This window comes from Ananas comosus, linkage group 13 (assembly GCF_001540865.1).
Source record: "Ananas comosus cultivar F153 linkage group 13, ASM154086v1, whole genome shotgun sequence".
NCBI classification, from domain to species: domain Eukaryota; kingdom Viridiplantae; phylum Streptophyta; class Magnoliopsida; order Poales; family Bromeliaceae; genus Ananas; species Ananas comosus.
Genome location: NC_033633.1, coordinates 5,587,137 through 5,614,424, shown reverse-complemented (window position 1 = coordinate 5,614,424; position 27,288 = coordinate 5,587,137). Strand labels below are relative to the sequence as shown.

The 27,288-nt window shown below is 43.8% G+C and overlaps 1 protein-coding gene across 1 annotated transcript in view; it reads left to right on the top strand.

The window, feature by feature from the left end:
• The window catches only part of LOC109719254 (magnesium-chelatase subunit ChlD, chloroplastic), an 82,258-nt gene that overhangs the window by 9,952 nt on the left and 45,018 nt on the right, over positions 1-27,288 (top strand). Inside the window, exons 2-5 of the mRNA XM_020245827.1 lie at positions 2,976-3,154; positions 4,096-4,180; positions 4,274-4,590; positions 4,720-4,843. Coding sequence (XP_020101416.1) covers positions 2,976-3,154; positions 4,096-4,180; positions 4,274-4,590; positions 4,720-4,843 — 705 coding nt within the window. The remainder of the gene's footprint in view (positions 1-2,975; positions 3,155-4,095; positions 4,181-4,273; positions 4,591-4,719; positions 4,844-27,288) is intronic.

Below are 27,288 nucleotides of genomic sequence, written 5' to 3'. Positions count from 1 at the left end.
ATAGGTTTCGACGTGCCGGAGGCCGTGCTCACCTTTCAGAGCACTGCCAACCCTTGTGGCAAGCGCACACACGACGCGAACCTCAGCGAAATAGCGCGCACAGCGCTTACATTGCGTCAAACTCGCAAACCAGGGCATCGTTGACCCCAACGGAGGTGAGCACGATGTTCAGCACGAAGTAAGGATCATCGTGCTCACTTCCCGGATTATCGGAGTGTCCTCGGACCACCAGAAAGGTGACCGGAAGCTCCCAACAGTATGCTGGAGACCTTCACTAGACTTACCGGAGCAAGGTAGGGCACGGGCGGCCGGCGGCGGCTGGACGGCGGGCGCGCCGACAGGGGAAGGTTTCTGGCGATGGAGGGAGGCCGGGGCGCGCGTTGGCCGGCGACAGAAGACGGCGTCGGTGACGGGCGATGATGCCCTAGCCACCTAACCCGAGGAGAGGACGGCCCAGATCTGGCCAACAGGGAGCTCCGGCGACAGGTAGGCCGGCGGCGGACGAGTGCAGCCGGCCAGGCGGAGCCTATGCTCACGCCGGCCGGCGGCGGAAGGCGGCGGCGGCGGCGGTGCTGGGTGCGGCTCGGCCTGCACAGACCTTGCGCTGCCGCAGGGAGAGGGAGCGTCGGCGGCGGCCACTGCGGCGACCGGAGGAGGGTCGGGGCGACGGCGTCACGTCGCCGGAGGCCGAGGAAGGGTGGCGCACCATGCTGCGGGCGGTGGCGACGCGCAGTGGTCGAGATGACCAGATCTCGGCCCGCACAAGCCCTGGGCGGCCGCAGAGAGTCGGAGCAGCGGCCGGCGGCGTGCGGAGACGACAGGGCGGCGACCGGGAGGTCACCGGAGGTACCAGGAGGGCGGCGCGGCCAGCGAGGATCAGTGGCGGCGCGCGGAGGCGGGAATCACCCGGGCTCGGCCCGGGTGACTGCGGGTTGGCCGCAGGGAGCGAGGTGGCTCCCGCGGCGTACGGGTATGGCCGGGGCCGGCGAAGGAGACGGGGGAGATATGTCTCGGCCAGGGGACAATGGTGCTCAAGCTAGGGTGGCTTCTAGGGTCCGCAACCACAATGCGGTGAAGAGGTTGGCCGAGAGGGAGAAAGAGAGGTGATGCAGGGAATTCCGGCGGCCGGAGGTGCTCGCCGGCGGCCGGAGCATGCGCACGGGGAGGGCAGGATTGCAGGTGGGGCGGCTAGGGTTAGATGAGTAGACATGGGCAGCAAAAGGACCTTAGAAACCCTAGTTGCCACCTATATACTAGATGCCATTTCGCAAGAAACCCCCTCAAAGCCACATATTTTCAGTTAGGTCCCCTACCAGCACGTGTATTATGTGCATAAGTCCCTCTACATTCAAATTCGTGCAAAACGGTGCATAAAATATTGGGACTATTGCGAAGTTCCCGATTGCCATAATCTACCCCTTTCCGGACATCATGCGATATCCGGCAATCCGTTCATCGGATTTCTGAACGGATTGCACCATCGCGTTCAGCACGACGAAGGCATCGAAACCACCATTTCGTTTCATCCGATTTCGTCGCCGATTTGCGACCGAACCATCCTCTCTCTAATTATTCCACACCAAACACATGTACAAATATGTAATCCCACTAAACCTTAAATTCGCACTTGAATTTGACTTCCCTACCACTAGTAGGGACCCGAAACATCCTTTAGCCTACTCTAGGTCACAAGCACGGAGCACGAGGAGCTTTAGAATGCACGAATAACAAAGTGCAAAAACCCCTTTTCGATAAAATCCCTTTTTCTCGAAAACCGTGCGTCAGATCTGAAATCCGTCAGTGCCATTGGTTCCAGAATAGCTGAACCGATCAAAACGAGCTATTGGATCGCTATGAACGGAGTCTGATACGCGCCGAAAGCCAACTCTACTCCGTGGCTTCACCGAAAAACCGAGTTACTATTCACTTTAAGTGAAAACTAATAATCGCGTATCTTCTCCATTTTAGCTCATTTTCTCCTGAAACTTGACGAGTGCTTATGTAATTAAATTACACACAGGAACATCGTCAACAGAGAGTCTAATTGCACTGTCAAAATTTCAGTCCTTACATTGGTCCTGTCAAATTTCTGAATCTCGAACTTCGTCGTCATCTTAATCCTCAAAGAGAATAGAAAGGCTCTGATACCGGTTTGTTAAAATCGGAACGACGAAAAATAGATCCAGAAAATAACTTAATGCGGGAAAAGAAAAGATAAGGAAAGAGCACACCGATATTTATGTGGTTCGGCCACCGGCCTACGTCCACGGGCGAAGACGGAGCAAATAATTTATTAATGTCGAAAGGCGGAGTACAAAGAAAATCCCTCAAAAAACCAAAACTTAATTAGATCGGAAACGCCGAAATCCGCATCCGTACAAGTGACTCCAAATAAGCGGCTTGGCTCCTCTCACCTGTAATGACCACTCTTCCTTGATGCTCACTTAATTAATTAGCATGGCTCTTAATTTTGGTCGCGGCATCATTAACTTGGCCGTAACATGTATATATAATACTTGTCTCCTAACTAGAGTCTAATCCTAATTCAATTAGAATTACACTCCTTATAATCCATATATGTCAAATTAAATCTAAATTATATCTAATCCCAATTAGTTTAGGATTTAACTTCAATTTAGATAACTACAAATCTAAACCAAATTTAACAGTATTATATGTTCTAGGAGAGAATAAGAACTACTGAATCTCTCCAGATAGACCAATTAGTCGATTCTTTCATGCTTATTGCTTTTTGTTGGTATGTATCACACGCAATTATTTTGAAGGGCATATTCCAGCAATTGATGGTAACGGTTACTTCCCGCAAAACGAATTTCAGCGACCTCTGTGTCAACATTACTCCACTGCATTTTTCATCTGCTTATATTGGTCGCAGCTTTTTGTTCCTAGTTTGTGTTCTACTTCGTTGTGTTATAGCAATTTCTAAATCATCATGTCAATTGCTTTTGGCCCAGGATGCAATTAAAACAGCTTTACTTCTTGGGGCCATTGATCGTGAGATTGGCGGAATTGCCATTTCAGGGAAGCGCGGAACGGGAAAGACTGTAATGGCTCGTGGATTGCATGCGTTGCTTCCTCCAATTGAAGTAGTTGCAGGTTCAATTGCCAATGCAGATCCCAATTGTCCAGAAGAGTAACGTCATCACATGCTTGACCGGACTTGCATCAATAGTCTTACTATTTTATATCTGAATTTTCAATATAGAACTGCACAATTTAAACTCCCGACGGGTATTCTGGTTGCTTCTACATTGAAGAAGTGGCATATTTCACAAAACCACTATGATTAAAATGTTTAAGTAGAATTGTTAGTTCATTTTGCCATTTATCTAAAACAGTATTTGGATAATGTCAAAGTTTATTAGAATAAACTCAGCGGAAGTGCCACTATTTTATACTCTTTTTTATTATTGTGAATTGGAAAAAAGATATTGGTAAGGCACCTGTTACGTTATAAATGGGTTACTGTGGGAACAACATGCTGCATTTTCCGCGTTCTAAACGCTGCTAATAGACTTCATAATTCATACATCAGAAGATGAACGATTTCTTCTGCCTAGAAATATTATTTTCCCGTAATATTTGGTTTGATGGAGATAAAAAATTTTAATTTAATTAAAAAACATGCCGAAAGATTGTACTGTTCTTTCCAAGAAAACGCACTATGAGCAAGTGCTGGAATTCTTGTGATCTTCTGTATATCTGTTTACTAACATTGTTTCTCTAGGATTCTAATTGCTCTGGAAATATCATCTCCCAAAGTTATGTCATCAACTATCCGTACTACTAGATTTATACTTGGGCCTATGATTTATCTATATTTGTCATTCAGTGGTTATTACATTCTCTTGGGTAGAGGAATATGTAGAGTAGAATAGTAACATAGAAGTCCAAAGAGGTCTTCTTGCTAGGGTTTTTGGAATTCTTTTATTCAACCCTCCTCTCCATCAATCTCTCAGCAGGCCAAATATCTTACACATGCTTGAAACATTTGCAAATTATCATTCCTTTTAACTGCTTAAATTTATATTTTGTCTGCTTATTAGTTATTAGTTATTTCATTGACATCTTTAGATGGGAAGATGGATTAGTTGATTGTCTTCACTATGATGCTGTTGGCAATATAAAGACTGAGGTTGTCAGAACGCCTTTTGTGCAGGTATCATTTATTCAACTGACTAAAACATCAATTGTGCATTTCTGTTCTATTATCACTAATCTATCTATGACACCAGTAGTAATTGTATCACAGATTCCACTTGGTGTCACAGAAGATAGGCTTTTAGGATCTGTTGATGTTGAGGAATCTGTTAAATCAGGGACAACGGTTTTTCAACCAGGTCTACTTGCAGAAGCCCATAGAGGTGTTTTGTACATTGATGAGATAAACCTTTTGGATGAGGGCATTAGCAATCTGCTTTTAAACGTATTGACTGATGGAGTTAATTCTGTGGAAAGAGAGGGGATCAGCTTTCGCCATCCATGCAAGCCACTCCTTATTGCTACCTACAACCCAGAGGAAGGGTCTGTACGTGAGCACTTGCTTGATCGTATTGCAATAAATTTAAGGTACTTAAGATCCTTAGCAATACATTTGAATGTCATTTCGTATCTAGAAGTAGTGTACTCTATTAGATACTATTTCTCTATTCACAACTGTCACATAGCATAATGATTTTATTTTACCTTTTTCTGCAGTGCAGATCTACCAATGAGTTTTGATGATCGGATTGCAGCTGTTGGTATTGCAACACAATTTCAGGAGTCTCGCAAGGAGGTTTTCAAAATGGTAGAGGAAGAGATTGAGTTTGCAAAGACCCAGGTATTATGCCTTTTGTTTAGTTGTTTGTCCACTAGATGATTGTAGATTACTCAGTATTGATATGATAATATAATACAGTCTAGAGTTTGTTTTTTTAGTTCATGTAGGAAAAATAACCATCATAAAAATATCATACTTACAGTAGTTCCAGCGGAAGAGCTTATTGGATCGTTGCACTCATTTTACGGCCTTCTGTATCTTCGATCGGACTAGTGTGATAATCTACGAAGCTCCCTCCTTCACATATTATGTGTTTGTTCTCCTGTATTCACAATCCAATTAGGAAAGGAATGGGCTACTAAAGCATATGAGCAAACAAAATAGGTTGAAAAGAGTGGAAGGGTTACCTGTCTTTGCTTAGGACAATCCTGAGCGAAATAACCCTTATTCTTGTAGTTATAGCACTTGAGCTTTGATACATCTCGACTACTGACGCATTTGTCTTTACGGCGTTTCCATATTTCGTCTTGAGGAGTTTGATTCTTATTCTTCTGTTCTACATTGTCGCCATACTTTTCGCGCTTGGGTTTGAATCTCCGGTGCTTGTGAGAGCGAGCAACAAGAGCCACCGAGCTACTCGCCTCCATGCATTTCGCTACAAGCTCGAGATAACACGAAATATCACTGAACGTTTTAATGTTCTCGCCGTAGGTCATCAAGAGCTTCATTTGGGACCAGTCAGAATCTGGCAGTAAATGAATCACTGCGAGAACTTGTTGCTCATCTTTGAGCTCATTTTTAGCAACTTTAAGGTCTTGAATCATAGCTCTCATCATACGAAGGTATTCAGCCATGGTGGCTTTAACTCCCATGTATTGTTGGAAATTCAAATTTAAGGCCGCAGCCTTGTAGTTGAAGTTTGCCCAAAAGTCACTTTGAGCTTGTCCGACATACTTTTGGCAGTTTTGTAGATATCAAACTCCCCGATAAGGTCATCCTGCACGGCACTCAACATAGTGTACCGAATGGTTCTATCCTTATTGAACCACTTCTCATAGACCTTTCTATCACGACTGTGCTGTGCACTGTTGCCTTCCAGAGGTGATATCTATTTGACAGTAAGTTGTTCCAAAATATCCTGTTCATTGAGCAAAAATTTTATTTTCTTGCGCTATATTTTATAGTTTTTGCTATCCAATTTTTCACTTTTATTTAATCGGCAATCACATTTTTTGAAACCATTTCACTACATAAAATCGACACGACAAGATATCAGGCATATCGAATAAAAATTAACTGAATTGAAATATTTTAGCCCACATAGTATGATCAAAATTTTGCTAAGCTTATAATCATCTTCCTTTACAGGCTTAAATTCCAAATTCTATTAATTTTCAATTTATTGGGAACATATCCATATTTTAGTAAAGGCACTAATCCATTATACATCACACAGATATTAAATATTACCAAGCTACTGTTTGAAGTGAAAAAAAAAAAAATCCTAATCATAATCGAAACCGATTAGATTCAGACTCGAACAATTTTGATAGGTCTCATGTTGACCAGAAAATTTTGGGGCCAATAATTACAATTTAAAATCCACAATAGGGCTATTCATAAATGTGAATTAAAGGGCCTCATGAAAGCCCTTTAAAATTTTAGGCCTATACAATAATTCGGGCCTCATCTCAGCCCAATAAATAATTGTGTCCAACAAGTTTCATCAAGGTGGGCCCAACTTCAGCCCAATTCATGGGATCACGGCTCACATTTTCACCCACGTTTGAAAATTCAATTTCGAATATCATATTCAAATTCGATTTTAAATTTTTAAACCCCCAGAAAATATCTGTTATCCTAATAACCATATTCGAAATTCGATTTCGAACTTCGAACCAACTCCCAAAATATCTCTCAACCAACATTCATTCGAATTTTGAATACCTATTCATTCCACAACTTTTGAATTTCGAATCCCCAACCAACATCCGTGCACCCAACAACCGATTCAAAATTCGAATCCCCAACCAAATTTCGAATTTTGAATCCCTAACCGACTCCCCAAAATATCCTTCAACCATCCAACAACCCATTCAAAATTCGATTTCGAATTTCGAATCCCTAACCGATTCACCAAAATATCCTTCAACCATTCAACAACCCATTCAAAATTCGATTTCGAATTTCGAATTTCAAATCTCCAACCAATTCCCAAAATATCATCCAACAACACACTCAAAATTCAATTTCGAATTTCGAATTTCCAACCAATTTCCAAAATATCCTCCAACAATCCATTCAAAATTCGATTTCGAATTTCCAACCAATGCCCAAAATACCCTCCAACCATCTAAAAACTCATTCAAAATTCGATTTCGAATTTTGAATTTCCAACCAATCCCAAATATCTTTCAACCAACCACAACAACCTATTCAAAATTCAATTTCGAATTTCGAATTTCGAATTTCTCAAAATAACTCTCGCCACCCCTCCCATTATAAATAGGAGAATCGAAATCAAACGTCCGACGATAGACGGAGGAGAGAAAAAAAAAAGATATAGAAAGAGACGATAGAGAGACTACGATAAAAAAAGGGAGAGATAATAGTATTCCCACCTCTGCTACCCACGTTCCGACGTACAAAAAAATTCAAAGGAGGAGAGATCGCCGAGCCGCGGAAAGAAGGAGAGATCGCCGAGCTGCCGAAAGGAGGAGAGATCGCCGAGCCGCTTCATCCGATCCGTCATCTGATCAACAGGTAAAAAAAAAAGAAGAAGAAGAAAAATGAAGAAAAAAAAAGAAAACATAAAAAAAAAGAAAAAAAGAAAAGAAAAAGATCTCTTTTCTTCCCCTCTTCCTTTTTTTTTTTAGGTCCTGCTACCGTAGTCATCTATATCGTCTAGACGACTTCGATGGGAGAGTGGAGGGGAGCCAATGGCTTCCTGTTTCTTCGGACCTCTCAATACCCCATTCGAAGTCGTTGATGATGGAATGGGTGATTTACTTTGCCGCGACCACCCCCAACATTGATGGCTTGATAGTTTCGAAAGAAGAGGGGAGGGGAATCTTTGATTCCCCGTTTCTTCGGACCCTTCAACATTTCTTCGAAAATGTCAAATCAAATTCGATGGCCGAACAGATCCACGCCACCGTCATCAACTTTACCGACGACATCTACAACATCGCCGGTTGGATACTTTCGAAAGAAGAGGGGAGGGGAATCTTTGATTCCCCGTTTCTTCGGACCCTTCAACATTTCTTCGAAAATGTTAAATCAAATCCGACGGTCAAACAAATCCGCACTACCGTCATCAACTTTATCGACATCATCTACAACACCGACGGTTTGATACTTTCGAAAGAAGAGGGGAGGGGAATCTTTGATTCCCCGTTTCTTCGAACCCTTCAACATTTTTTCGAAAATGTCAAATTAAATCCGATGGCCGAACAGGTCCACGCCACTGTCATCAACTTTGTCGACGTCATCTGCAGCATCGCAAGAAGAAGGGAGGGGAATCTTTGATTCCCCGTTTCTTCGGACCCCAAATCAAATCCAATTGGAGAATCAAACGGAGATTTCTTCCGACTCCAAATCAAATTGGAAAATCAAATCCAAATTGGAGAATCAAACGGGGATTTCTTCGGACCCCAAATCGAATCCAATTGGAGAATCAAACGGGGATTTCTTCGGACCCCAAATCAAATTGGAAAATCAAATCCAAATCGAAATTAAACGGGGATTTCTTCGGACCCCAAATCAAATTGAAAATCAAAACGGGGATTTCTTCAGACCCCAAATCCAAATTAAGATCAAAATCGGATTTCTTCGCGCCCCAAATCAAACCAAAATCAAAAAGGGATTTCTTCGGATCCGAATCAAGTTGCAAAATCAAAAGAGGATTGTCTCGAATCCGAAATAGAATTGAAAAGAAAATCAAGTTCACATACGAATCCAAACCAAATCAAGTCCACATCCAAACCTGAACCAATACCCAATCTCAGGAACCAAACCCAAACTGTCATGCCCCGAGCCCGTCTACTTGGTCGGTTTCGGGCACGCCGACAGACCGCCGAACGGACAGAGTTTCCCCTATACGTCCAAGGCGTCGCAATCAATACAATTACAAGGGGTTCCAACCAGGAACATAACACAAACAAGATTGCATAAGGAAGTATCAAAAACATAAATACAGCTACTTGCTATTACAACATTCATCTCAGTTTAGGTTTTTACATTTATATTCAACTTCCTACTACAATCAAATTATTACAATTTCATTTACAAGTTTAATATATCTTGTTCTTTTCTTACTTTCCTCTACCCCTAGGCTATGCCGACTCGGGGTACTGTTATCTCAGTCTCTGGGGTAGGGCGCTATCTACGAAGCTACGCCCTTGCCTCGCGCTGCCGCGCCGCTCACGTGTGTACCTGAAACACCCCAAAACAACGTGGAGTGAGAACCAACTCCATGGTTCCCAGTGGGTACGGCCACCCAAGGAAAAAGCTCGACCAATAGGTCCGAGGAGGCACTGCAAACATGTTAGTCCAAAAACATCCACATATGCAAATATATAATGATGTACTATGCAACTAACCGGAAAGTATGCCTCACAATATGCAATATGCAACTACTGAATAGTTCTTAGCTTTTCTTTTCATCACTGCTATTCTTTACATTAGCCATTTCATCTTACCTTTAGCTATACATTAAGTTAGCTACTCTATTTCTTAACTCTTGGGCACTTTATGCTATTTAGCATTCACATCTAAGGTCACCTGGCCTCAGCTCACTATGCCACCCGACTCGGTCTTGAGTCAATCGATCTGCGGATAATCCGCGCACCGTCTGGCTCGAGGTGATGGACGTCTCACAAACACCTCAGCTTTTGACAGCCTGCCGCTCCCTGTGACTCAGCCTCATAGCGGCGAAATCGTCGCACACGCTGAACACGGCTCGAGTCACATGACATAGCCATTCTGGTGGCGAACACGGCGTACTTACCCACCGAGGACTAGAATCATGACCTAACTATTTAGCGGCGAACCAATCGCACCTCACCCAACAATGGTTCGAGTCATGTCTCAGCCACCTGGCGGCGCACGTATCGTACTTGCCCAGCAATGGTTTCAGTCACTCCTGGCGGTCTGATCCACAACCCGGCTCAACCGGTATAAAACTCAGCTCGGCTCACCCACCCGGCGGCGAAATCGTCGCACGCACACCACGACAGTGGTATAGCCCTGGACTGCGAAATCGTCGGACACGCTCGACACCCTTTTCGGTGTCCAATTTTCAGGATTCCGGAATCCGTTCCACATAGCTTGCAGGGTTGGCTTTAACCCCCACGAGTCGACCCACTCAGGTCCATATCCTTTTCATCCTAGGTCCCCTTGACTCTAGGGCCACATTATCCTAGGTCCTTTTGACTCTAGGGCCACACTTTTTATCATATACCTAGGTTACTTTCACTCTAGGTCCATTTCAACCTATGTTTTCTAACACTAGGTTGGATGCTACTCGCCTAGGTCCATTGACTCTAGGTTTACTACAACTTATGTTCTTGAACACTAGGTTAGATGCCACTCGATCTACTTGTATGTTTATGTCCAATCGAGTATTCTACTCAATCTAGAGTTATCGATCCCCTTACATGCATTTATTCATTACATCTAGCATGCATTCACTATGCTAAGCATGCATTCATACCACATCTAGGGGTGGAAACGAGCCGAGCTCGAGCGAGCTTATGTCAGCTCAAATTCGGCTTGAAATTAATTTCGAGCCTAAATCTAGGCTCAAGCTCGGCTTGAAATTAATTCTAGCCGAGCTCGAGCGAGCCTAATTTCGAGTCGAGCCGAGCTCGAGCTCTAAACGAGCCGATTGAAATTCTCGACATTANACGTACAATTATCAATTACATTTACGACTCATCTACGTATACTACTCGTAGTATTCTTTTACGATCTACACCAATCCCGACCGTTTGCTCGCTCGGCTGAGCGCAAGCTGAGCACAAGCCGAGCTATAAGCCGAGCGAGCCCGAGCTGAGCTTTAATTTACTCGGCTCGAACTTGTTTTATTTTCCGAGCTTTAAGTAAAGTTCGGCTCGAACTCATAATGAGCCGAGCAAGCTTAATCCGAGCTTTTCGAGCTTTTCGAGCTTATATATATATATATATATATATATATATATATCTATATATACTATATATATAGATATTTATCTTGGTTCGAGGATACGATGATATTTCATGGTTCAGTCAACACGTACTTTTGTACATCGGGAATCCTACTATCTCTAGAGGCTAATTTTACTATCACCCGGGGGATCCCAACTCACCTACTAACCAACTTATCATATTAGATTGCCCTCTTTTACTGGTTTCCGCATCTAGATTGCCATCTTTTGAGTTATCATGGTTCGTGTTTCATGATATCTATCATATCGATCTGCCTTCGATACTTGAGCGCTCGAGCTCTCTATCTTTGTATTTATTTTTCTATATCATTTGGGTAACACGATAATCCTCGTGTTGTTTTGAACACGAGTATTCAAGGTTTGAAACTTTCCGCTGCTGCCTCTTCTCTTGTGACATGTAGATTAAGTAAAATAGGAGACCAATTTGGGAAAAAAGTCAAATTAGGTAAAAGTGGAACGTGTTCCGAGATTAGTAAAAGTAAACGACGACGAAACTTTGGTAGTCTCTCTACTCTAGTTTTTTAATTGTTTTAATAGTAGTATCATGAAAACCAAATAATGATAACTGCGATTCTTTTAGCGCGGTGCACCACTTGGCCACGTGTTGTGTTGGTCCTCGACGTTTTCGGTTCCTACAACCCATAGACCACGTGGCCCTTGTTTCCTGTTTAGTGTCGTTTGGCGTTTGCCAAAGTACGCCAACCCTAGCTGGACATCACCGGGTGTTTTCATCCCTTCACTGGCAAGTTAAGGTGCGTAAAAGAAGGAAAGATCCTCATCACATGATTAATAGAAAAGTAAGAGGGCGTAGATGTCATAAAAGATCCTCATCAACCATCTCATCTAAAAAGAAAACAGGTCGGAACATTTGCAAAAAGGTTTATAGTCGTTATATTCGGAGTGATCCGAAAAGTCGGCTTGGTTTTTAGGAACACGTCAGGCATGTAAACCGAGAAATCGGCTTGGTCTAAATAACATAACTCTGTTTGGACCAACCAGGCTAGGGAGTACTTGACTTAGCAAACTAGAATGCTTCCCGCGTTTGAAGCTCCCAGTAATAAGCATCGGCAAGGTAGAGGAACGTGCGAGATACTTCCTCCTAGAAACTGGCCCAGTCGTCAACTTCCTAAGCCTGGCGTCGTTAAAAACCGTGCGGGTCACCCTGTATAATTCCATTTAGACGTAAAATAAATAATGCTCGCTACGACTACTATTGCGATACTTGGAGATGTTGGACCAGCAAGGGACTTTAAAGCCCTTGCTGGTTCGATCATTGTGGCTCTTACGCTTGCTCGCAGTACATCGGAATGGCCACCATCCACTTTGTTCGCTAGTTAGTCTGGTTGTTCTTGGTTCAAACCGAACCCGTGAACCTGTCTACTGAACCTAGAATGTTCAAGATCTGGTTTCATCAGTAGCCTCATGATGAGCAGAACTACGATAAAACCGGCGATAATGTCGAAGGTTACTCTTGTAACGGGTTTAGCCCGTTAATAATTGAACCTTATTTGTAGGGTATTATCCAAGTGTTCCTGGATACCCACGTGGCCGCAACGTTTTAGATCACTGCGATCATTTACGTTTCGGAGTCCATCGAGAAATAGTTCAACGAATATCTGACCGCTGATATTTAAGACGAGTTGTTGATCTTCATCGTACCCCTAATGGAGAGGGCGGTGGTCACTGCCGGATAGTTGGGGTTTTATATCCCTAATCCCAATCCCCCGTTCGGGGGTTACAACAGGTTCCTTACTTGGGACAACATGGTCACGTTTTAAAACCTTAAGGAGTTCCTGGCTTAAACCGATTTGGAGTTCGAGGGCAAGGACGAAATTCCTTGTTATTACTTAATATGCGAGTTTATCTCCTTCGGTAAGCATTATGGAAACCTCATCCTCGATCCGGCCGTTACACCGGGTATAAATCTAGAGGGATAGGACGTTTATATCTACATCTTGTAGGAATAGATCGTTTGACTTTTTACGATTTTAAACTGTTTAAAAAGCCACTACTTTAGTTTTTGTGACAACTCGTACACCGCCGCAAATGCGGGGTTACATCCCTCCGGCGGTGTCTAAGCAAGGACTTTGAATCTAATAAATTGTACAGTAATTAATTCTGCCGCAAATGAACCATGTGTTCAAATGGTCGGTTAATACAGACACTAATCCTGCTTAACCTCTCTTACAAAGTACTCATCAAGATATCTAGTCTTGATCTTGATAGTCAGCAACTAGATGGAGTTAAGATCGTTTTCGGTCCTCTTAGCCAACTTCTTATGAACTTGGCCAAATTTTATCACTCTTCGGCAACAAAGCAATCTTGGTCTTAGTCTTAAACGGTTTTACTGTAAGTTACCAGACGTAAAATTCTATTTTTAATAAAACTTCTATTTATAAAAGGTTTAGACAAATTGAACCCACAGGCTCAACGAGTTATACTCGTTAAGTCCTTTCCGTTATTACTCCTAGCTGGATTTACCTCGACTTTGTTTCTAACCCCATTTCCTTTCCTCTTTTTACAGAGAAAATAACTCCTTAGGAACTGAGTTCTGCTCGGCTCATTAAAAATGCTTTGTCTCCTAAGCCGATCACTTCAGTTTTAAATACATCGCCTCTACCATTTCTTGGCAGTTGGCACATTTACGTGACAGTGCGGGGCTCAGGCTAGGAAAACCGGCTAAGCTCTCGCAGCTTGTCTGCGGCTTGCCTGTCTCGGAGGGGACAGGCGGGTTCCGAATTGTTGATCGTAGTTATCTCATATTTCAAACGTATTCGCCTTCGTATGTGTTGCCGAACGCGTTCCCGTTCGTTATCGGTTGTCACTATCTTTTATTGATGTGAATCCTTAAATAATGTTAAAAAGTAGTAAAGGAAAGAATGTAGGGTAAGGAGGTTTTATAATGTAACTATAATTTATTTAAGAAAATGTAGTAAGTACAGGAAAGTAAATTGTTGATATTAGAAGCTTTATATTTTCTACTACATAGTTTTCCCCATACGTTGATACTTTATTTTGTAGAGCCCGCCAGAGATGGATCCTGCGCTACGGGAATGGCGCCAGCAGACGGCCGAGTGAACCAGGGCCGAGACACCTTTATCCCCACACTCTTGATGTTGTTTCAAAGGTCATCCAAGCCGTTGGTTGGTGCGGCTGATAGGGTGATCCAGATTAGTCCGTATTATCTTATCTTCTTCCTTTCATTGGTTGATTGTTTACGTTGATTATACGGACTTGTTATATTTTATGCTACGAGCTATATTACGAGTACTACTTACGTTCTAGTGTTAAAGAAATGGGTTAGAGAACCGATTGGACATCCAAAGCGGGAATTGTTTGAGTGGTTGGGTTTTAGGATAAATTGGCCTCTCTATGGGCGATGTTGGGCTATCCTGGCAGGAAACCCCTCTATGGGCGATACTGGGTCACTACAGCTGAGGCCTCGTGTAGCGGGCTCCCCCTCGATGAAGGGAGCTCGTTCCTGATTTTCCACTCATGCTAGTTAGGATGTAACTCCTAAGGTTTAAGTTAGGTAAGGAATTGAAATTCCTTCTGGTACAAGTTTACTGGAACTTGAGATTCCAACTTTACAGTATACAGAGTTAGTAAGAAAAGAAACGTAAGAAATGATAGTGATCACAGTATATGTGATGATTCAAGAACATGAGTACGGTGTGAATAAAAGATCCACGATACAAGAACAAGAGTACGGTTTACGGTGTGAACAAAAGATTCACAAGATCTGGGTAGTTACAGTGAGTGATCTAGTTACAGGTACACAGTGAAAACAAGTGATTGGGAAGATCCAAGAACAATGAACAGTACGTATGTATCCCAATATTAAGAGTGTAAGAGTGTTCATAAAGTATGCTTTAATTAAAGTGTTAGTACGTTGTTTCGAGCGTTAATTGGGATGATACGTTCTAGGAGTTATATATGTATATACAAGTTTGTACTGTGAATTCTGTATTTCCTTAAAAACTCCAGGAACTTTACGTGGTGGGTGGAGTTCACCAGCACACCCGCATCTTATACTACTGAGGGTTTGAAATGCTTTCGGCTATGGCGCTGGATGTTGGTTTTATCACGGTGAAATCCGGAAAACATGTACTTGGTATGAATTTGTAAAAACATTGCAGTTTGCCTCAACAGGTTGCACAGCTCCTGTGGGGGTTAACCCAAAGATGCTCCAGTTAAGCGGGGGTTTTTTAGGAACCCGTTTTGGGATTTAAGCCACGGGATTGGTTTGGGTAACAATTTGGGATCCAAAACTAGAGATTTTGTTCGTTTTCTCTCGAACAGATTCGAGATCTTCGAGTAATCTTGGTAGGATTGGTAGAGATCCCAAATTTTACGTTTGGGATCTTTAGGGGGTAATCTCGTGGTACTTCTTTTGATCCCAAAGTACCATAAGTTTCGACATGATGAGAAGATTTTGGAGATTTCTCTGGTTTTGAGGTTTTAGATTCCAATTTGAGGTTTGGGATCCCGAGATGAACGATTTTTAAATGGAACCGGGTTCAAGATCGTTCGAGGAAGAACAACTTCTCGAGGATCTGGGTGGTTCAGGTGGTTTTTAGGGAGGAGCTCGAAGAACAAGAAGAAGAGGAAGTTCGGGATCCACTAAAGATCTCTCTCTCTCCTCTCCTTTACTCTCCCTCTCTCCACACACACACACGACACTTTTCCCCTCTCCTCTACCCTGTATATTGTACAACGTTGTAAACGTTGATTCGGGCGGTTGAGAAAGAGACACGTGACGGGCCTGACCCGTAAAAACCGTCACTCCCTGGCCAGAGGGGCTGGACCCTGGCCAGGGGCTCTCGAGGAGGGCGCCTGACGCGTCCGATGCGCACTACGTTGGCCAGAGGGAACTATCTTGGCCAGAGGCCCCTGGCCAGAGATGAGCATCCCTGGCCAAGGGCTCTCGACTAAAAGGTCCTGAATCGGCTAAAGAATCGGTAGAGCGACGGATGCGCAAACCTCTGGCCAGAGAGGGTGGTCCCTGGCCAGGGGCTCTCGTGTTTTGGACGTCAAACGTCTAAAACTAAAAGTTTCGAGAGCTTCCAGGGATCATTACGTAAAAACGTAATGTACTGCGGAAGCCGGAGAAGCGTCACATGGTTGGAGCGTGAAACCAGTTAAACTGGTTCCAAGCTTAAATTAATGACTCCAAAGCCATACAATGTACGTGACACGAATTTGGTCGGTTCCGATCAATTCGATTTCGTGTTCATCGTAGTATATGTATGAGAAAGCTACATTGTTTTTAACTAAATTAAAGACTAGCCAATAATTTTCTACCACCTTAGGTTGAGGTACTCCCTGTTTACTATGGGAGCTCTCTTCTTAATTTTTCTTTTTCTATAACATTCACCGTAGTAAGTTCCTCGGTGTCCTGTTTACTAACATGATACCGATGTTGAAGTTCTCCTTTTTAAGTTTTTCTCTATTCACTTCCAGCCAAGTATAAACGGCTAGTTCTTTTATTCTTGTACCTTCAACTAGTCTTAGGTAAAGGGAGCGTCCAATTATACCACCTACATGTTCTTTTCCGTAATCAAGTTCTCTTCTACCTGGTTCTATAGCGGTTATGTCTTCTCGTGAAGCCGATACGTATACCACCTCCCGGCTTTACTACGCTGCACTGACCCTCCGCTAGTAAACCCCTTTTTTCAATATGCCCCTTACCTTCCTCAAGTACCGTAAGAGCCTTCTTACTTTTCTAGAAGGACTTCGCTTCTTACTAGTCCTACTGACAAGTCTTTCACTAAGTTTACCGAGACTTCTCCTTCAGCTCAGTTTTTGCCTATTTTTTCTGAACTATTAGGTTTTCCAGTATCTACTAATGATATTAGTATTTTGGCTTCTTTCTTAGTCGGTTTCCTTAATAGTGCTCTTTGGGAAGCCGTGTGTTGTTTCCATAGGCTCCATGGTCGGATTGACCGTAGTAGTCTGGTCTAGCGGCGCTGGGCTTGGACTTAAACTCCCCTACTGGCTCCCAGTGTAACTTAAGGAGCCGGCTTGTGACCAATTGCTCGAGCCGTAAGTTGGAACCGGCTCTAGCATCCTTTCTTTTCTCTAATACTCCCTTGTAGAGTCTTGATATTTCCATGGATGGTTATACGGTCAACTAGTTACCGTGTAACCCTTTCGTGGCCAGTTTACCGTACCCGGCTACGATTGGTTCTGAGTTTTCGCAGCCGTCGTTTCCTACGTTTGGCTTCGTTCTATAGTAACCCTTCTCCGTTTTTCATACTCCGGCTTACAAATCTTAGTCGTACTTAGTGGCGGCAGAAAAACCGGATACTTCTTACTGATACTTCATTCGCCAAGGTTCGGACAGGGTACCAATTTCAGGTTTTAACTTGTAAGCCGAGGTTCACTCGGTTGTTTCTTTAAATGAGTTTTCCTTAATCTTCTCTTCTAGCGGAGCGGTTTCTGTTAGTAATTCACTCTATCCATCGGAGGGTTCCTCTCCCTCTAAACTGGCCTCTCCCTAAGAAGCCGACTCCGTCACTCTCTCAGTCTCCTCTTTTTTGTCTTTCATGTTTTTTTTAGCCGGCTTCTTTCGAGCCGACTACATTCGTACCATATACGAGATGGTATAAGCAAATTCCGTCTTGGTTATCTTAACCTTCTCAGTTAAATACTACCTCTCCTCGAATGTTACCGAGTCGAGGTCAATCTTTTACGATTCCACCGACTACGCCATCAAAAACTTTTTGGTAGTCGATACGTCCATCCCACAGTACGGGGTCCCAGGAAAAATATTTCGGAAAAGCTTAGTATCCCCGATCAAACTTTGTTTCAGTCGCTTTTACGGGTATATATAAAAAAAACTTTAATGTTGAACAGGGGTTCTGCATTGTCTGGGCGGTATCTATGTCTTTAGAGAGACAAGTGTGACTGTCTCAGAAAGGACATAGACGTGCCGCATGAGTATATCGTTTATGTTGTTGTGTGAGTAGGTAAGCGTGTTTGTCGTATATGTTACGCTTACAGTCTGTTGGTAAGTCGATTGGTAGGAATGCTACTACGTACGAGATTTGTGAGGAATCCGTTTCCTACTACGATTACGTGTATGTTGCTAGTTAAAATAAGAAACTTTTCACAAAAGATGGGCCTTTGAGATAAATTTTTGTGATCTATAGCTATATAAGCTTTTAGGAAATCTTTGACAAAGGGTGTGCCTTTGAAAGAAAACCTTTCGGTCGATGGCGCTCCCTATCTTTTGGTGCTCGCTATTTTGGTGTAAATAGTAGGACTTAATAACCCTTATTTGTTAGTAAGTGTTATAAGTTTTTGGTGGTTCAGGCCGTTAGTTTGTTATCTATTAACTCATTGATTTGGTGTATTGAGATAAAATAATTGGTTATATGTTTCTTTCCAGTTCTGTATTGTTGGTATTGGCTTGCTACTCACCAGCCTTGGAGATATCGAGTGATCGATAGCGTGGAGTGTGTGGCAGGGCTGAGGGTGGTGGCTCTAGTGGACTTTTAACCATCCCCACTCTTGTACATTTGTACAGATGGGAGGATCACCCATGACGTTCGGCTGCTTCCGCTCCGCATGAGTGGCCGTTTCCTCCTCGTTGTCTATCTATACATATATAGTTCTGTCATTGCTTATTACCTTTTGTTCATATTTGTACATACTTGTTGATGACGATGACTCATTACTTGTATACGTAGTTGACATCTATTTGATTTTTGGGTTAGTGATACGGTATATCTAGGCGTCTAGTGTTCGATGCAGTGTCATACGAGCGGGATATATATAGTTCATATCGTTGCTTATTACGTTTATTCCATACGTGTCCATACTTGTTGATGACGATGATGTTTATTATTCGTATACGTAGTTGATATCTATTTGATCTTTGGGTTAGTGATACGGGATATTTAGTCGCCTAGCGTCCGATACAGTGTCATACGAGTGGGTGTTCGTGTGTTGGAGACGTTCATGGACCGTTCTCCGAGTGCCCACATCATCTGCTGATGAAAAAGCTTTTTTTTGTGGGGGGTGTAACCGGTTTGGCGGCCACAAGCACTTCACGATTTACTCAACACTGCTAACTACGTTTTACGAGTTAGGTGTCCTGCTGTTGTTCGGCTCTTATCGTTGCTGATTGTGTTCAGGTTCTCTAGCGAGCCTAGTGACTCGGTTAGTTGTGACTGGTTAGTCCAGAGTGGAATTCTAGTACGTCCTATGTGGTGTGGTGAGATGGAGATAGTATACGTTCCTACTTCATCTCTTATTATTGACCTTCAGATCACCTTTGTGTGAATAGGTATTGTACGTTCCTCTTTCCTTTTTCTCTCTATAGTGGCTCGATCAAATAACATGGCTGAGGCCTTGACAGTGCGGGGCGCTGGGCGGAAAAACCAGCTCAAGCCCATGCGGCTGTCGCGGCTTGCCTGTCCCAAAAGGACATGGCACATGTCTCAGAGGGGACATGCAAGGTCCGCAGCGTTAGTTATGTTACATACTTCAAGGTTGGTCCTTGTGTAAAGTTAGTTCCTAACGTATTTCTTCATAGTTTTTGTATTTTGATAAACGATAATGTCCGTAAGTAAGAGTTTCAGGTGTATTATGTTAAACAAATGTAACTTGAAGGTTTTATGTTAGGCTAATAATGTTAATAAATAAATGTTCAAAATCATGTAGTACAAGAAAAGTAAAGGGAGATGGGGATCCGATACGGATGAGCCCCATGGCCATAGAGACCAGAGACACATCCCGCGATAGATGCCTCGATACGGGAACGGAGTGTGGCGGCGCGGCGAGTGCACGTTTGGACATTGTGAGGTTTTGTTGCACCCCACTCTTGGTTGAGGTACCAAGGGTGGGTTCCTTTCTCGAGCTGGTTATCCAGGTTCCTCCGTGACGTTAGTACAATCAGGTTTTTGTAGATATCTATATATATAGTAGAACAATATTACGTTGATTGTCTATAATACGGCGCGTTGTACGTCATACTTGTAATTGGTTGTTGATCATCTAGATAACTAAGATGAGAGTTGAAACGATAGAAATCGAGTTCAGTAGATCGGAGATTCCAAGATGATGGAATCAAGTGTTAAGTTCAAGGTGAACGAGTATTCCAGTGATAGTGGAATAGAGAACGGAAATAGTGATCGAATATTCCAAAGGTGATGGGATAGGTTCGATAGGTGAGCTGAGCCGGAGTTCAATTAGTAGACGCCTGATGGTGCACGACCGACGTGGAGTCGGTTGGCGGGAGGCACTGAATCGGGGTATCGCCGCTTTAGTAGCGTGTGCGACTTGCCTGAGTTCAGTGGACCGCCGGACTAAGTGTTAGCCGAATTGGTAGACCGCCGCTTTAGCAGCGTGTGTGGGTCGGTACCAAGTTCGGAGGCCCACCGCTTGTGACATGTGTGTGGGTTAGGTGGAACCATAGTTAGAGCCGCTGCTTTAATAGCGTGTGCGGGATCGGAACTATGGCTCCAGTAGAGTTCAGGACCCTAAGGCCTTAGGTGAACGTGTATAGTTCCCAGGTATAGGTTGGGATACGACAGCTGGATAGATCCAAGCTGGGTCTTGTAGGAACACCGGCGATGGTAATACGAGTTGTTGGATCCAAGTTAAGGTGAGATCCAAATGATGTACAGTATTGGATCCAAGGTTGTGAGATCCAAGACATGGTAAGTATAGGCTGGATACAAATAATTGTGATCCAAGTTACAGTAAGTACAAGTTGGATACAAGTGCTGTGATCCAACCTACGGTGAGTGGATCTAGATAAATTGAGATCCAAGTAAGTGTTGGATACAAGAAATTGTGATCCAATCTACGGTGAGTACTAAGTGGGATCCAAGTTGTTGTGATCCAAGCTACGGTGAGCTAGATAAGCTGTAGGATTAACAGGTTATAGCTCAAGAGATGAATGAGATCTCAGTAGCTAGGTCAAGTGTACGTATAGGTGTGTTACGATTAGTACGTAAGTACGTTGACGTGGGATTGGCACGCAGCTAAGCACCGGGACCTTTAATATCCAGAAGCCAATCAACGGCGCTACGAGCCTTAGGTGAGGGCACTAAATACCTGCGGCGCAACCGGGAGGTCCGCCTTTGTAGCGGCTTTTACGGAAAAAGCCGCTATAGAAGAGCATCCAAGCAGCTTTGCAGCTTGGCTGGAGCGGTTGCGTAGCCTTTTGGATCGTTAATCCAATTGTCTCCCAGTTAACTCTAGTTTGGGTTGATAAGTGTTTTTGAGGGAAAAACCTACGGGATCCAAACGTTGATAACGTTTATGAGGTTTATTTAGGGATCTAAGTACGTAATTAGGAGATAATTCGTACGATCTCAAGGTAGATTTGGCTAAGATCTCATATTTTCTATTTGGGATCTTTAGGTGGTAATTTCTCGAGGTTCTTCGAACGGAGAGATTCGAACGAGGTTCGTGTTCTTCTTCTTCTACTTCTACCGAGAATAGGAGGAACGGAAGAAGAGGTAGGAAGAGAGGAGGAACGAGTTAGAAACTACACTCTCTCTCTCTCTCGATAGGATCTCTCTCTCTCTCAAATCCCAAATCAACACTCCCTCTCTCCCTCTCTTTACTCTTATTGGGGAGAGTATATTAGGGAGATTACGTTATAACGTTTATCCGGGGAGTTGAAAAACAGGATACCTGACGAGTTGGGTCCGTCAAAGCCCGATGCCCCTGGCCAGAGGGATGTCTCCCTGGCCAGGGGCTCTCGTTTAGGACGCCCTTCTCAAACAGATGGGTAAAAGTGCGAATGCCCCTGGCCAGGAGAGTGACTCCCTGGCCAGGGGCTCTCGTTTTGTACATCCATCCGAGGAAGGACGGTAAAGGGTGTGTATGCACCTGGTCAGGAAGCCGACTCCCTGGGCCGGGGGCTCTCGTATTAAGGACGTGAACGTCCTTAAGAGGTTGAAAGAGAGCCTCCGGAAGGAGTTACGTGAAATACGGAAGAGCTACGGAAGGCGGAAAGGCTTCGCAGGGTTTGAGTGGAAGCTAGTTAAATCTAGTTTCAAAGCCTAGACGTGGAGCTCAAAAGTCCAGGAATGTTCTTGCTTCATGGGTGGACTTGACCTCTTCTCGGATTGAGGGTTCCGAGCGTCCTTGCAGCTAACCTGGATGCTTTCTGGTTCAGTTCTAGGCAGTTCAGCTGAGCTTTTATTATTTGAGTGTTAGGGCTTTAGCGGTTTAAAAGCCTTTCAGGTGGGCTTGCTAAGGATTGGATTCCTTTATGGAACCCTCCATGGTTATTCGTTGGGTTCAGTGGTCGACATCCATTTGTGTGGTTAAATCCATCAACCTATCGTTGGTGTTCATGTCCCACGTACATTTGTATTTGCGTGGGCTTTACTGTTGGGCCCAAGGGTTTTTACGGCAAAGGTGTGGCTTTGGGAGGCAGCGAGTAGCCAACAGAGGCTTTGAAGCCCTGTCATTCCCTTTGGTCGGTTGTTCCGAGTTGCTACTTTGATCCCTTAGGTGTTGAGGTGTTTCACTCAGGATGTAGTATTTGTGCAAAGTGACTGTTAAAGCAGCTTTTTTGTAAAGCTTTGTGCCAAGCTAGAGCGCTTTCATAGCTCCTGAACCTGTTAGTCAGGTCTCCCAGTATGCTCCACCAGTGTACGACGGACTCCGTAGGGTGTGACAGTGTTAACGTACCTTCGGGAGTTTGTTATGTATTTATCGTATTTGATTACTTAATTGTGTGATTTTTCCGTTGGAGTGGCGATAACGTGCTAAAGTTCTGGTTGCTCCCGTGGTTGTCGATCCAGAGTAGCGACGCTTCGGGTACGAGTGACAGGTTCCGTAGCTTTTATCGACGCCTCGTGTGGCTCGGGTTCTTATCACGTTCTTATGTTCCGGGTTTCCTCGCTGTAACGACTTTGTCGCTTTACTTCGGAAGGGCAATCTTTGACTCCACTCGTGCTACTAGCCGCTTCTCAATGTTAGTAGCAGCAGGGAAGGAGCTTCTAATCCTCCGGAGTCCAAAGAGCCTTGTCACTCGTTGGGTTCTTTACGGGATAAAGCTCAAACCGGCCTCGTTCGAACGAGGCCAGCTGACGGCCGACGTACCGTTACGTGCGTGCCCGCTCCCCACCTACGCCCCTTCCACTCCTTGTGGCACGAGTGGAACTGGCCGCCGCCCTTCGTCGCCGCCGCCGCGACCTTCGTTCATGCCGGTTGGGCACAGATCCTGAGTCCGAGCCGCCGAGGAGGGTTGCTGCCACTGCCGGCCCTATCCAACCCCTGCTGTCATCGTCCAGGGGACTCCGGGCTCCCTCCGCTGCCGCCGCCGACTCCCACCGCCACTGCCGACTCCCGACGCCGTCACCGTCGCCGCGTAGTTCATCGGAGTCGACGGTCACGGTTTTTGACGTGGTTTGCCCTTTTCGCCGCCGACGCCGCCGAAGACCGCCGTGTCCCTACCGGCCTCCACCAGCGGCCTCCAGGTCCTCTACCCCCTTTCTCCTAGGTGTGTCCGTGCCGAGGGGACCAGCGCAGCCCAGATCTCTCCCTCTCTACTTCTCCCTCTCGAACTCTTTCTCTCTCTCTTTCCACCGTCATCCAAACCGGCCGGACCCCTCCCAGCGGCCGTCAGCCCCTCCGTGCGCCGCCACGGTCTCTTACCACTCTGCCACCGGTCTCGAGCCCTCTCCTCTCCCCCTCCAATCCCAATCCCAAGTTCTCTTTCCTTGGGATTTGATATGTATATATGTTTTATATATTAACGGCTTTTGGGGGGCTTTTGAGATTTAAACTTGAACTCAGGGAGTCCCGTACACATTTTGCGCGATTACGTAGAGGTGTACGTTAAGGAGCACTTTGTCATGTATTTTATAACCTACAAAATGTTTTTATGGGCAAAACGTTTTTGTAGGGTAGGAGCTATTTGCGTGTTAAAGCCTGCTAGCTAAGCAACTTAAATGCCTCCCTAGCGCGGTTGCGAAGGTTTTGACGGTCTGGTAGTTTGGATACTAAAACAAAGTAATCTTGCCAGCGGCTAAGTGCTGTTTTGTTTGGGAGAAGGTTGTGGAGTTTTCGTTGAAAATATTTATTTGATTATTAGCGGAAGTTTAGGGGATTGAATCGGTTTAACGCCGGTTTCAGGGAGCTACGTTCGTAAGAGAGTGTTTTACCAGGGACGGGCTCCCAGGTGTGCGTTTTGTCTCGTTGCCATTTGAAATTTTTCGTCTTTGCTATTTCTTGTTTTTGGGTGAAACGTTATTTTAGAATACAAGAGTTTTTAGTACGCAGTTTTGGTGCTAGGCAGTCGCGGTTTCCCAGACCTTATAAGTCTGTCAACTTTTGCTCGATAACCTAGTGACACTTGCCTCAGGCTATGTGCGGTCTTCGGTAGAGCGTGTTACCGGAGAGGGCTTTTGGGCTCAATGATAAGTGAAATTCACTTTTCATTATTAGCGCATTTTTAAAATAAAATTTAGGAAACAGTGATTTTTAACTGCTCGTTCAAATTGTAATCTTTCGTGTGTTATTGTAAATTTTGTTACAGTTTAAATATATCTTTTTTTGAGTCGGAAGTGTACCCCAAACAGTCCGGAAATAAGCAATCCCTAAACTATCTTACTGCTGAACATCCGGTTCACTACCACCTATCACCCCGCTACCAGTTACAGTACGGATATAATAAAAAGTTCTTTAACCCATTCTCACTCCTACTTGAGTTTGGAACATTGTGTGACCTGGAAACGTTTAACACTCCAAGCTCACAAACTAGACACAAAGCTTAAAAAGGTCTATAAGACCTCCCAGCAACTGTCACAAGGCTGAATACCGAGTGTAGAGCTCTTAGTTCCGAATTTTGAATCGTGGTTTGGAGATTTCACTTTCTTTAACCCGACGAGAACCCAAACTGAGATGTCTCGTCTCATGGCCATGTCGTAACTCGAACATGGCCTTATCCTCCACCATTGCCATGTTGTAGCCCAAACATGACCATAGTTCCCGACAAAAGACGGTAGGGCTCCAAGCCCAAACACACATGTCATTGACCATGGCCATGAGAAAAAGCTACCATGGCCATGAGTCACGTCTGACGTCAGACCGTCAAAAATTCCCCACAAAAACAATAACATCGTTATGATGTTCATGGGGGGTACGGGAACCTACAAAGAGACTCGAACCTTTGATTCCTCTCTTTCCATTCCTCGGGAGGTGAAGAAGAGAAACTAGAAAATGATAAAACAACCCTAAAAACTCCAAATTAGGAGAGAAAACCGGAGAAAAACGAAGAATCACGATAAAGGTGGTACCCTCTTCGAACCCTCGAGCCCAACTTTGAACAACCTCCCTTCTAAGAGTCGGGATCGAGTAAAATTCGGAATAAACTTCGAAGATTTCTCCAATCATCGTACAAAAAGGGAAAACTAGGTACAAAACTACCTAAAGAACTCTATTTTAGGATCTTACACTTTTAATCCCAAATTTTACCCTTAAAAACTAATCTCCGAAAACCTTGAGATAACTAACTCAATCTTGGAAACAAATCCAACCTAATCTTCCTGAGATTGAGAGTAAACCTCTAACTCTCTCCAAAAGTGGAATATTCAACTCTAAAACCGGAAAAGAACCCAACTAATTACAAACTCGAATCCCAACAAGCAAGCAACGCAAATTGAGAGAATTATAATAGAAATCCCTCGATCCTCTCATCACCTGTGGAAGCAGCCGCGTTTGCTTCCCAATGCTCCTCAGAGCCACCCAAACTGAAGAAGCTTTACTCTTTTTGAAGTGGATACAGTGAAAAATTTACAGCATTTTATCTTTATGTACGTATAAGTACGATCTATCTCGTATGCTCTACAAACCTTACGAACTTTATGTACACGATATAAAATACTTTTAATGGAGATATATCACCTCTCTCTATATACGTAACAATCGTACGTACTCTTATCGTAAGATAATATACCAAACTTTAATACAAAGAACGTTTCTTTTACTGAATATATTATACGAGAACCTAAATCTAGAGTGTGAACTGTATCATCTGTTTTTACGGTATTTCCCCGTAGGTTGGATTACTTACCAATTTGAAGATATACTACTGTATCTCTACCCGAAAACCCAGTGATCGAAGTACGTTACAAAATCTGTACTACTGTAACCTTGAACTCTGCTTATAAATGCGAAAGAACGGTAACAAGAGTAAGCGTGTACAAACACTCCCAGCGAGGGGTGTTCGACGTGAGGCCTCTATCGGTAATGCTGTATTCGAGCGGGCACCCCCTAACCCGCGGCTTTACTCTACGGCACCCCCTCCGAGTAAGGATCCTATCCCTACAACTGATGGTGCCCCGGTAATCCGTGCCGTATTCGGCCTGATGGGTACCCATCTAGGATGTACTAACCTCATAGTAACTTGTTTTATGTTTAACCCGAAATCTGTTTAATCATTTGTTACTGTAAAATGATCAATGTAACACCTGTAGTACAACCAATATGAATACGTATAAGTACGATCTTATCGTAAATATAGCACCTTTAGATACGATTTCATCTCCGTATCATCAATCATTCAAATAAAGTTCAAAGTATACGTACAACAAGAAAGGGAAATTATCAACTTATATGATGAAAACGGGAAAAATCGGATCAACATGTAAAGTAACTCCAGTCATTAACGGGTGACCCTTGATAACAAATTATCAAGAGTGCGGGGACAAAACACCAAAAGAAAGTCTCGGTAGGTGTGGCCCTCTCCGAGCCCTAGCACCATTTCTTCAGCGACGATCGATCTCTCGCTCCTCTCAAGAACAACGAAGATCCACCAAGAGAGAGATAAAAACATAGGTACATATCTCTAGTGGTAAACCTATACTAATCATGAACATAAACCTAAGGTATAACATGATGAAATACCAAAAACAATCATCTAATCAAGGAAATAAATGGAGGAATAAGATCTTGGATCAACAAGATATGAGACTATGAGGATCTACGAGTAAATAATAACAAAATAAATGGCGAAACAACATCTGCGGAATATACGACCGCACTGTTTGGATCACTGTGTTAGTACTGGCTAAAGTGATTTTTATCAGTTATCCGCTCTCGGCGTGAGTGCCAGCTTGAATACCAGCCTAGGTTTTGAGATGTTTGCTGGAAGAAGCACCACCTACATCTATCGGTGATGTTGGACGATGAGCCCGTACTAAAATAAGTGCGGTTACTCACACACGGTAGGTAAAATGTATCCTTCGAAAAAGTCACCCAGCCTCTAGCGCACCTCCTTTAGTCCCGGCTCCCTGCCGGAGTCTTCCATCTGTATTTGAACCT